Source organism: Bombus impatiens, unplaced genomic scaffold (genome assembly GCF_000188095.3).
Source record: "Bombus impatiens unplaced genomic scaffold, BIMP_2.2 scf_0151, whole genome shotgun sequence".
Taxonomy (NCBI): domain Eukaryota; kingdom Metazoa; phylum Arthropoda; class Insecta; order Hymenoptera; family Apidae; genus Bombus; species Bombus impatiens.
Genome location: NT_176570.1, coordinates 651,827 through 663,876, shown reverse-complemented (window position 1 = coordinate 663,876; position 12,050 = coordinate 651,827). Strand labels below are relative to the sequence as shown.

General features: G+C 33.1%; 2 protein-coding genes and 3 non-coding genes across 9 annotated transcripts; 4 read left to right on the top strand and 1 right to left on the bottom strand.

Moving 5' to 3' along the window:
• Positions 1–5,081: 5,081 nt before the first annotated feature.
• On the top strand, positions 5,082–9,069 carry LOC100743542 (cell death specification protein 2). Of its 5 annotated transcripts, none has more exons than XM_012382453.2 (6): positions 6,071–6,183; positions 6,501–6,641; positions 6,690–6,769; positions 7,634–7,858; positions 8,153–8,334; positions 8,414–9,069. In XM_012382453.2, the coding sequence occupies exons 3-6, from the start codon at positions 6,745–6,747 to the stop codon at positions 8,621–8,623; spliced, it is 642 nt and encodes a 213-aa protein (XP_012237876.1). In that variant the 5' UTR covers positions 6,071–6,183; positions 6,501–6,641; positions 6,690–6,744; the 3' UTR covers positions 8,624–9,069. The 5 variants fall into 5 exon arrangements, with proteins under 5 accessions (XP_012237872.1, XP_003487429.1, XP_012237876.1 ...); XM_012382450.2 differs by having other exon boundaries at positions 6,690–6,775; XM_012382451.3 differs by having other exon boundaries at positions 6,072–6,183; positions 6,526–6,641; positions 6,690–6,775.
• Positions 6,673–6,744, top strand: TRNAH-GUG. Its single transcript has one exon. It is a non-coding gene; the product is annotated as a tRNA-His (tRNA).
• On the bottom strand, positions 7,287–7,359 carry TRNAR-CCU. The gene has a single exon. It is a non-coding gene; the product is annotated as a tRNA-Arg (tRNA).
• TRNAM-CAU lies at positions 7,950–8,022 on the top strand. Its single transcript has one exon. It is a non-coding gene; the product is annotated as a tRNA-Met (tRNA).
• A 621-nt stretch (positions 9,070–9,690) lies between the features above and the next one.
• Positions 9,691–10,610, top strand: LOC100743423 (RING finger protein 141). Its single transcript, XM_003487380.4, has 3 exons — positions 9,691–10,121; positions 10,231–10,369; positions 10,478–10,610. The coding sequence occupies exons 1-3, from the start codon at positions 9,991–9,993 to the stop codon at positions 10,517–10,519; spliced, it is 312 nt and encodes a 103-aa protein (XP_003487428.1). The 5' UTR covers positions 9,691–9,990; the 3' UTR covers positions 10,520–10,610.
• Positions 10,611–12,050: the final 1,440 nt, after the last annotated feature.

Below are 12,050 nucleotides of genomic sequence, written 5' to 3'. Positions count from 1 at the left end.
TTCAATAATGTAATGTATAATGAAATTATATATTGCTCTCTTCCATTTTCGTTATGCAAGTTGACTTTCTACAGCGTAGTTTTCCTCTTTCATATTTAAATCTACCTTTTCACATCTATCTTGTATTTGTATTGTAAAAGAATAAGAATAGTTATACGGTAGCAAACTTTTCATTGATTAAGAATTTAGAAAAACAATTTTCGTTAAGTATTCAATCTTAATAATATCTTTCTTTATGTAAAAATAATTTTATTCCAAGAGAAGATCATTACAGAATTATTAAATAGAATCTTTATTTATTTTTATTTTTATTATTATTATTAAATAGAATAGAAGAAAGAACGCTTAAAAAGAAATGTACCAAGAATCGTAGTCAGTTGTTTCTTTTAGAATTTCGCAAAACTATTGATGGTTGTTTCGTATCTGATAACGACGAGCTTACTGGCTAAGAATTACCTGGACGAGTGCGGATAAGAACCGTGCCAGCGCGGTAAGCCACAATTTGCCAACAGCCTGGGAAACGAAGGGCTGTATACTCCTTCCATACCTCACGGGACCAAACCCTAAGTCTAAATGATTAAGTTCTGGTTATGGAAGAATTACGGTATCTCTTATTATATTTTCTAGTATTTCTTAATGGAACAAGAAGCATTTACGTTAACTCATTCAATGAAGGAACTAGGGCAAAGAATCTACGAACAAAAGAATCTGGAAAACTGTAAGAATCGGACAATGGTAGACTAGAGGAAAACCATTCAGTATATAGAATTTTTATATAAAATTATATAACTTTTATCTTGTATCCATTATTTCTACATGATGTGCTTTATTAAATTATTTATTAAAATTTACTTTTCAAAATATTGCAATTTTTAGAAACGTGTGGAGTGAGTACATTAATTTGTTAACACATATTCATTCTGAATTCTCCAAGGATCAGATAAACCACTTATTTGCCAAATGAGTTCATTCCATAAAACAAAAATAGAGAAAATTGATGAAATTATATATATATAATAAGCATCAATGTTATGGCATCAAACTTGAGAATTTTCATTCAATTCAATTTTAATTAAAAAATTGCATATGTTGAGTTGTGAACGGCTCAAATATAAATCTAGAAATCACGCGAATTCAAAAGTTACTTCATGCGACTAAAAATGAAACGATGCAGGTTGCTTGAAAAAAGTCAGGTAACCCAAAGGAAGAAAAGCAAAAGCTGGTACGTTAATCTTTCATCGCAGGCGATACTTCCCGCATAAGGGAAGCGTAAACGAAGTAACGAAAACGGAAATCTGCTAATCAGTACACACCTGACACGAAACACGTAGAAGGAACGCAGAACGTAGTCGGAAGTCAGTGGTAAATAGGCAAACCGAGCGAAGTAAGAAAAGTTTAATCACGTCTTTTGCCAAAGAGGAGGGGCGTCCTCGTGACGACTTGATGAGATAACTTTGCTTCGGTTGTGAAACAATGGGCGTCACGAATACGTGACTTCGTGCAAGGGTGAAAGAGCAATCCGTGCTTCCTACGCGAAGATGGTAAACGGTGGATGAAATTAATGGCTAGACACGCGACCCTTTCGCCATGATGTCGCTTCTAGGTGTACGATACATGGAATCATGCGTGATCTTCCTTCGTATTCATCACTTACGAACAAGGAGAACAAACATTTTACTCGTGGAACGATGAAAAATACTTGTTGAAGCTTCGTTCATGTCTTAAGCTCTGAAGAACTTGGAGACTTAGGATCTGCTAGATTTTGTTTTATATTGGCATAATTGAGTTCCAATTGATAGATTAGATAAAATATGAAGATAAAAATGTTGATTATGTAAAATACTTAGGTATTGTATTATTTCATTTTTAAAGTAAGTAATTTCATTTAAGAGAGGTTTATTCTATAAAGTGACACTACAATTATATTTTTCAAAACAGATTAACAGAATTAAGATTGTTACCAAACATGATCACTAAAGGAAACAAGTAAATAGGTCAAAATACCTGCAACAATATCTACAATGAATCGGTAACTATTTATAATATTAATAACTACTATACCATATCTTTGTAATATCTTAAGTTTAAAACCATGACAAACCAGACTAATCATTAGGTATAACAAAAGTATACCTAAAAGAATTAAGCAGAAATTTGGATACCACATTAGGTCTGCTTCCGCTTATAAAACAAATATATTTAAAGGAACCAAAGGGGAACTCTGGTTACTTTAAAAATAGGGTTAAAAAGGATAGAGGGTACGATGAGGAAAGTGCGATGGCGACACGAAGATATGGTCAGAGTGTGTAATCCGTCGTTTTCCAGGACTGCGATTACGCAGATTAGTCGGAGGTCGCGCGGTGTCATTGGGATCTAAGGGGTTTCGGGGCGCATCCGGGGCTTAGGAGGTCACATGACGTGATGTCACGTTACTCGTTGGTCGCGGGCAGGTGTTTGGGTTCGCACGAGCAGAGACCAAGCGAGCAAGAGCCGCGGGGGCGTTCGCTATCGCGAATCCAGCCGCATAATGATAACGAGCGGCCGACAGAGCGACGAGAACGCGGTTCGTAATGTAAGGACAGGTCTCGTTGATTATTTTTGCTTCTCTGTGAAAACGTCAGACTTGATCAGATCGATTGGCAGGTTTGGCTTTCATTGGTATCATTATAAAGGAATGATTACCATTATATGTATATTATATCATTATATTACTAAGTTGTCCATTTTCTTTGCATATGTAGAAGTAAAAAATTGAATTTTGAAAAGGAAATTGAAAACTTCCAAGGAGACTAATTTTTTATCAATTAACAATCAGTACTTCTTCTAAATATTTTAAGTAATCTTAAGTAATCTCAAGTAATCTTAAGCATCTTAAGCAAAATTCAAAATTACATTTATTTTAATACTAATAAGAGTATTCTTTTTAAGATTCCTTATGTGATCTCTTAACAAGAATAAAAAAATTATCACGGAGGTATATATTGGTAAAATATACATATTGTAAAAATTAGTAGGAGTAGTATGTCTAAAATATTTATTGGCAGTAGTTTTTGATACTTAAGTAAACCTCAATCCAATTTCTTCAACAATCTAAAAAATATATTCGTTTGGATGATAGAAAGTATACTTTAAAATGACATCTACATTTATTGAAGAAGATTCCAATGATAAGGATATCTTTTCTTAACTTAAAAAATATGTAAATGTAGAATAAGTATTGTAAAAAATGCCAGGGAGTATAGTTCATGTTTAAAAGCGGGTCTGGGAATGAATCATTTTGTTTCTTACAGGTACACCTGGCGAACTTATGGAAGCTAAACTGTTGTTCCTAAGACACCTGTACCGTGGCCTCGTGAGATCACGACCACATGGCTGTTGGCGCATCACCCTTCAACGCTAAATTAGATATTACGATAACAAATGGCGTTATTTAACCCGCGGTGCGCCCCCGTCCCCGAGTTAAATTTGAACAGGCAATATAATCCATGCTGCTCATCCCCTTTTTTCGCGTACGAAAACGACACGCTATTCCGTAAATCACCGTCGCACCTCCAATTTTCTTTCGTGCAATTACATTTACCGCTATTAGTGCACAACTTGTGTTAAAGAAAGGAAGAAGATTTAATGCTGCGAACATAGACAAAGTTAAGGATATCACAAATATAGCGAATTCGTTGAAAGCAGAATTTTTTAACTGCTTAAGAATATTATTTAATTTAGCAGGAAGAAATTAAGCACTATTTGAGGCACTAGTTGAATAATTCTTGAAATTATTTTCTTTAGGCATATCCAAATATCTTTTTCAAACAGAACAATTACTTCTTTTAAGCGTTGAGAAAAGCTATACGTAAACATTGATGTAAAATTTTCGATCATTTGACTACAACTATATTTTTTAACTTTTAGATACTTTTATATTAATATTTCTTAAGATTCTCGCGTTGCGAATTGAAAAGCGTGTTTAGTGTTATACAGCGCACGGCAGTTAATTGAACAATTGGAAAGTATTTACTGATCGAATTACTAATATTATTCATATTTTCTGATCGTTCTGTGCCGATTATGCTTCGCAATACACAGCTACAGACACGCGAAGGTCAAAGGACCTGGTTGTTCTATTGCAGTACGGCTAACTCCCGCGAAAAGCAATCGATCTTTTGACCATTAATTGCCATCCATGTCGTACGGACGGCGTGGATTGCAACATTGATGAGGTCGAATAGAAACAATTTTAAGGCACGAGTCAGCCTCATCAATGTTGCAGTTCCCCCATTCGATATTGCCTACACGGTCGTGTAATTTACTTCATAATAATTACCAACGCATTAAACATTCGTAGGTAACATGAAAGTGTCAGCTGCCGATTGTCCCAGAGACATTAGAAACGCGTAGGTAGGTGGTTCTTGTCTGCTAGATTAACATAGCCTGCCAATGTTCTTGTATGTCTATATGTACATATGTATGTAAGCATAGACAGATGAAGATAAATGCCATAAAATAATTTGCCAAAAGTGACACTTAAGCTTTCTGAAAATATGATAGCCTCTGCCAAATAGATCGGCCAAACAGTGAATAAAATACGAATTAGGAATAATAAGAGGAACTCTATTAATATAATATAAAGGTAATATATTATATCATTAAAAATATTGTATAAACATATTGTCTAGTATAAACATAATTAGTGTCTCTGTCTATGTTTATATTTATATTTCTGTCTGCATGTTTATGGTTTTTCTTGAAGGAGATTTACTACGTTGAAATATCCTATATGTAGAGATAAAAAATAACAGGCAAAGAATAACAAAGGTGCTCCCGATTCCTTATCGACATAACGAGATTTTTGTATTTCTTGTAGGTAGCAAGGTAATTCCTTTCCAGCAAACAGACTGAATAGGATTGTCGGTTTTAAAGTAACGTCAGAAAGAGCAGTTTTAACTGCATATACGAAATATAGATTTTTAAAAGTATATTTCCTACAGATAATACTAGTAAAATCTAAGGTATTTAATAATGTTTAAAAATTGAAAATTTAAGTTTATTTTACTTTGCAATGGTTTATAGCTGAAGCTATGCAATAATTATTAGTGACATTATATTTACAGAAAAAATTGTGGTTCCAACATTAATTCGAGGCACGCAGAAGTGAAGCAACGATATGGCCAAAAGAAAAAGAGCGTAAATGCGTGTTTCATAAACAGTAACGTCCGTCAGTAACAACTTTCAACGCGATGCCGATGCTAATCTCCATCATTCAATCATGCAAGATACGAAGAGCCCAGCGACCTATTATAACAATAGATCTAGAGATTAGGGTCGTGATACGTGCGTAAGGTTGAGCGATTATCGCTTGCGGGCCCCATACCCGGGGATTGGCCGCCCAGGGTTACGTTTTTGCCTTGCTTGACCACTTAAAATACCAGCCAGGTACTCACCCCTAACGATTCAGGGGCGGAACAGTAGCTAGCTTCTACGTTGCGCATGTACAGAGAGGCGGAACCATCCCTGATGGCGACGAATTGCGGATCCTTTCTGTGAGAAGGTATGCGGTAACGAAGCACGTGATAAGGAACATCAACAGACCTGACGGAAAGTTATGACGAGAAAGAAGTTACGTCGCGAAGAAGTCGAAATTCCTTTTAAACACTTAATGGCGTCTCTAAACATATAACTAATATTTCTCAATATTTCTAAATTATTATTGAATTTATGGTCAGTGAATACGGGAACAACTAATTTTGTGAAACGTGGAAACATCAAAAGAAAAGAAACTGAGTTTTATTTTACAATTAATCAGAAATTATACAGATTGAAGAGATCAAGAAGAGGTTGTAAATTTAACATTTGTGGATGATAAGTGAAGAACATCTGATGAACGCGATAAATTGTAAGTTTCAGTTAATTCAAGATTAGGAATGGTTTCATAGAAGTTGATAGGATGCTTCGAAGAATTTTTATCAAATAGAAATATCGGTGATTTATTTGATTCATTTGGAATGAAAATAATTTGATCGTCTTTGAAAGTGCTGCACGTGGTTTCATTGGTGTTTATAGTTTCTATCTGTTTTAGAGGAATGAGCTCTCACGCGCATGCAAGGACAATTTGTAGCGGAAGCGCAGTGTCAGGCGCGGTTTCTGCGTTGCATTTCTTGAGAAGCTATAGCCTGTTCGCGCCGACTTCAGGTACTTTTATGGATTTTGGATTCTTTATTGATTAATCAGAAATCTGCATCTTCTTATTTCGATATCAATTTTCTTCATAATCATAATCAATTTTCTTCATAATCATAAAATACAATTTTTTTTTTTTTTTTATAAAAGCGTTTAATTTCTATTTATAAGCACTTAAATTTTTTATTTTTTATACAATAAGAGTATAGTATCAATGAACTGTACTGTATCTCTGTTAATAATATATTTGTATTTGTACATTATTACATTTATTTATTGTTTAAATTGACATATATAATTTCATTTTGTGTTTATTACGTCTTTTTCAGTTTTGTAATTTGGCATTTTGTTTAGTTAAAGAGCAAGTGAACCAGTTCATGGATAGATGAATATGTTGATCAGCATGATGTTTGAATTTAGGCGATTTCCAAACGATTTACAACACCTCAAGTAGCCGTGATCGTCTAGTGGTTAGGACTAGCCGTGATCGTCTAGTGGTTAGCCGTGATCGTCTAGTGGTTAGGACCCTACGTTGTGGCCGTAGTAACCCAGGTTCGAATCCTGGTCACGGCAATGTGCTATTTGACACATTGTCACGGTAGAGGTTTTTTTTGCAATTTTTACTTCTTTTACTTCTTTCACATTTAAAATGATAGAATACCCTTGTTATTATGTTATTAATATCGTAGGAATAATTAGAGGGGTAAGTGAAAAAGGTAAAATCAGTCTGGGCAGAAATATTTAGGAAGGTTAATTATAATATAGTATTCACAGTGAATCGACAAGGATTTTGTGAAAACATACAATACGTTAAAATCAATCATGCACGTAAGTTTACTGTATGTTGTTAAAGTTGTATTTTTAAAATGAAATAAGACACAATTTCTTTATTTTTAATTCATCCCCTTTAGAGTGACGTTGAATTTTTACTAATTTCATTGAATTACATAGCTGTGTTGCTTTTTTAAATGCAATACTAAATAAGGACAAAAAGAAATAATCTATAGAATTGGAAACAAAAAATGAATTGTTTTCACATTACCCCTGGTGGGACTCGAACCCACAATCCCCGGTTTAGTACCCCTGGTGGGACTCGAACCCACATGTTTTCACATTACCCCTGGTGGGACTCGAACCCACAATCCCCGGTTTAGGAGACCGATGCCTTATCCATTAGGCCACAGGGGCGGTTGTTACTTCGTTTTTTAAAAACCGTATATATTCTTGTCACTATATAACAAATTTTATACACATTAATTATTTTATTATTATACCAGCAATATCTTCCAAAATAATTAAATTACTAATTAATAATTAAATTGAGATTCATAAATAAGTACTGCGAAATTTGATTGCTAGATACATTTCTCAAAATAAAACTAGAAGCTAGTTTGCAATATCTTCTGCTTATTATTAAAAATATAATATAGGAAATTATAATAAAATTATATTAATTTTGTAGATCTGTGCAGATACGAACCATACAATTCCAAAGACTACAACTTTAGAAATATCGACATTTTAGAAAGTTCGAATACACCGGATACTGTAATCGGCCGAACACCTTCACCGTTGTCAACGACGTTTTCACTTCCAGGGTCTTTGCTTCAACCACCCTTCGTAACTACTATGCAACCTTTAATACAAACCATAAGTGTGCCCCCAGCATTTTCAAATAGCAATACAAGTAAGTGAATATTTGTCTCAATTACTTAGTAAGAAAATGCTTGTACAAATTGGGCGTTATTATTTATTATTATTCAATTGTGTTACTAAGTGCCTCGGTAGCGCAGTAGGCAGCGCGTAAGTCTCATAATCTTAAGGTCGTGAGTTCGATCCTCACCCGGGGCAAAACTTTTGTATTTTTCGCTAAGTATTATTGATTAAACATTGATGAATAATTTTACATTTATAGTGTTTCATAAATATGTAAGTATGAAGTGCAATGATTAATGAAACATTTAATCTGTCGGTAAAACAGGTACTATGATAAATCGTCATTTTTTGGGGGCGAATAACATTGCAAGCGTACACAGACGGCCCAGAAGCGAAAAGAAACCCATTCCAGATGATCAGAAGGACGAGAAATATTACGAAAGACGTAAACGTAATAATCAAGCTGCGAAAAAATCTCGTGACGCCCGAAAAATACGAGAAGATAACGTGAGTAAACGTTGAGTTATATTGCTACAAGAACAAGAAAATATTTATAATGTATCAAATTGTTAAAATGTTATTGTAGATTGCATTACGCGCAACTATTTTGGAGCATGAAAATGCAATTTTGAGGGCACAAGTGATAACGCTTCGAGAGGAAGCACAATGTCTGCGGCACATGTTAATAAAACAGCAAGCACCACCACTACAATCTATCAATCGTACAGTTTCTTCTATGACACCTGTTACATTATCACCCCCTCATTCTACAGCAACTTTAGATTACCAGATTTGAAATATGCCATTAATAAGAGGACGATAAAGATGTAATTTCTCATAATCAAAGAAATAACTTGGGAGGGTTACTTTGGCGAACGCATCATTCTCAAGGAATGATATTACTTGTTTAGATCTGTTGTGTTATGAAGGTTTAAATTTTATTAATGCCATTAGTTTTATTTACGACTAATCAATGCATGTTAAAACATGCAGTTTAAAACATGCAGGTGAAAAGATTTCACTCTTCATAAATTTATTCAAATGAGGCAATGTATTGTTTTAATTTAACAATTGTTGAGAGAAATTTTTAAATTTGAATGCAAAGCATTAACACAAAATTATATTCACGATTCTTTTTACGAGTATCTTTCAAAGTGAAAAAGACCTAATATTGTTTCGCCATTTCTTTTAGTCATTTTTAGGAATATTAATGTAAATAGCAATAAATGTATCATTTTATAACTGTTGAAAAATGAAAATCTATCCATTACAAAAATAAAATGAAAGTAAATGATAACTTACTATATTATACTTACTAAACTTATGAATACTTACTGTATTATATGACGATACTATCGAAAATTTGACATATATATGTCAAATGTCCCCAGTCGCCTTCAGTAAAAGACACTAAATAACAACTCATAAGATAAATGTAATTGCATCGTTATTAATAATTTAATATCACACACTGTCATAATTTCAATATACTTATTTTCATATCAGGCATATATTAGTAGTAATTTTAATCAAAGTTGAGATTTACAATATATATTATTTTTAACGATTATGTTTGATATGTAAGTTGGCAAAACTTCTGTTAGCCAGCCTGTTTGCTCTTATGTACAAACTACGATCACGATCATATAAGCAGGCTTATCACTCTAACCGAAAGCATAGAAGAAACCGTTCGAAAATTGAGTCATGAAAGTTAAGATGGAAGACAAGGAAGTTCGCGTTCTGCGCATGTGTGATATGGTGTAAATGTTTCAAATAGAGACAGAGACTCTTTACTCATCTCTATCTGTCTCGCAAGAACGAGAACTTTGTTATCTTCCATGTTTATTTTTCACGATTCAATTTTGGGATGGTTTTCCCTAGCGAGTGTCGAGGTCTGTTTATATGACCGCGATGCAAAGTTATAATAGTGTTTTGTTCTGTCCAGACGTCCAAACGAAGAATCGATACCGTCTAAGTAGGCAACGTTTCGATCTTTTCATTGTTTATGCCGCGGGGATTTCACGGGTTTCGTCGTACTTTTTACGTATTCTTGCTGAAAGCTGTAGATCAACATTAGTTTCATAAGTTTGAGCGAATGGGATATCCAAAGTTAGTTCGTCGAATTTGTTGATTGTTGTTAGTTGAACTGTCAATACCAGAAAGATGCCGCATGCAGGTTTCGTAACTATACTCATCGGAGTTACCGTAGCTACGGTTCTCTATTTTATGTTTGGAACTAATAAGCCAAGAACTGCGCAGCAATACTATGAACATGCGTACGATTATCATTCAGAGTAAGTTTTTTTAAACATGATCTAAATATAAGTGTATAGTAGAAGCATAACTACGTAAATAAGTGTTACATAATTAAATAACAAATAACTTTTTTCTCAATGATAATAGACGGCCCAATAGATTATTTGATTCTGAAGAATGTTCAATATGTCTATTACCATTGATAAATAAAGCTACATACATCCTACCTTGCAAACATCAATTTCATAAGAACTGCATTGATGAATGGAGACATCAAGCTCAAGGGGTAAGTAACATTAACAATACAGTATTACGCACAAACTTCATGATCGCAGATCTTTTTAATTTCATCAAAATTTAAATTAATGAATTTAAATCACACTTGATCTTACAGCATCGAGCGTTGTGCCCACTCTGCAGATCTCCATTTACATAAGACTGCCAGATTTAATAAGAAACATGTTTTGATCAGTACAATATTTTTTGTACTCTATTGAAACTGAAAAATATGTTTGTTAAACATCAAATTCACATTGCAATTAAATTTTTTACAAATAACTATACAATTATCTACTAAGATAAACTGTTCTACTTGGAGAATAAAGTAATTATCCAAATTTAGAAAGACAAAACAGAAGATGTTACATATGAGATCAAAGTTTTGCTGCTTCCTTGTATTTACGATAAAGATACGATAGTACAGTTGCATGTCTTATCTTTTTGATATAGTACATATACAGCTGTGCCTTATGCTGTGATTTATTCAGCTGGACAAATTTAATTATATATGTATATTTTCACAATATAGAATAAATATACAAATATATGGAAGTATCATTTACAATTGTTTAAAACAGTGCATTTTGAAACTGAAGTGATTAATGAAAAAATGAAATATTTATGATCTACCTTTGAGTTTAAAATTTGCTTTAAATAGGAGCATTTTATAAAATGCATCTTCCTCTTTCTAAGCAATTTACATAGGAGCACTGTTTTATAAAATCATGTATAATATTATATAGAAATGTAAGGAAATTTTTACATAAACTGTATAACTCATTATTCTTAAAATGCAAAATTCATGACCCTATGAAAATATATGTTTTTGTTATCATTGTTTCCATTATATAAGGAATTATAATGAAGCAGAATTGTATCAAATTTTGAAACTTTATTTGCGTATAGCAAATCGTACTTTAAATGGTGATATATTAATTAATTATAACATAACTTCAGACTTATTAACCCTCATACTGCTAGCTTCAAATACCTGATATATGTGAAAAATATCGCACTCGAAGGAGAGATAGTCTAAACGTAAACAAGCATGGCCGACATACCGGTCAGTGACGGTTCTTGCATAAGCACCAAGGGGTAACATATCGACCGGCTGGCAGTAAAAGTGTTAATAGTTGCTGTGTGTGATACTCGAATTAGGGGTGTTCAAATATTCAAAAGTACATTTGGATTGGATCCTTGATGTAGGATTGGGATTCCGAAAGTTCGTAACCACATAAGTATGTCCGAGTATCTAAATATTATAAACTTCAGGAACCCCGATCCCATATGAATTAATTTGACCAGTGCTTGATCTGAACTTAGACTCAAGTATCCGCACACCCCTATTCTTAATATTATGTATAGTGCAGCTACAAATATTCTCCAAGCTCCATTTTACAGTTTATTATTCACTCCATTAAACAGTTTATTATACATTGTCATAAGCAATGTTATACATTATTTAATTGATTAAAATTGTTATTTTTAATATTCCATTTGATAAAAGTAATTAGTAAATCAAATTTCAGTTCCTCTTATGTTTCTCTGTTATAAATTCTAAATATGAAAATTAATGACATACATATAAAAAGTGGATTCTCCTGCCATATTGTGAATTTTCTTAAAAGGTTATGTAAACGATAAATATATAATTATTGTTTTATTCTTATAACACTGCATGTATTTGA

Coding starts and splice junctions, on each gene's coding strand:
- LOC100743542 (XM_012382449.3), top strand. CDS start 6,075: ATGAGCTCTCACGCGCATGCAAGGACAATTTGTAGCGGAAGCGCAGTG. Junction 7,859..8,152: donor ATTTTCAAATAGCAATACAA/GTAAGTGAATAT, acceptor TCGGTAAAACAG/GTACTATGATAAATCGTCAT. Junction 8,335..8,413: donor GAAAAATACGAGAAGATAAC/GTGAGTAAACGT, acceptor ATGTTATTGTAG/ATTGCATTACGCGCAACTAT.
- LOC100743423 (XM_003487380.4), top strand. CDS start 9,991: ATGCCGCATGCAGGTTTCGTAACTATACTCATCGGAGTTACCGTAGCT. Junction 10,122..10,230: donor GCGTACGATTATCATTCAGA/GTAAGTTTTTTT, acceptor CAATGATAATAG/ACGGCCCAATAGATTATTTG. Junction 10,370..10,477: donor GGAGACATCAAGCTCAAGGG/GTAAGTAACATT, acceptor TTGATCTTACAG/CATCGAGCGTTGTGCCCACT.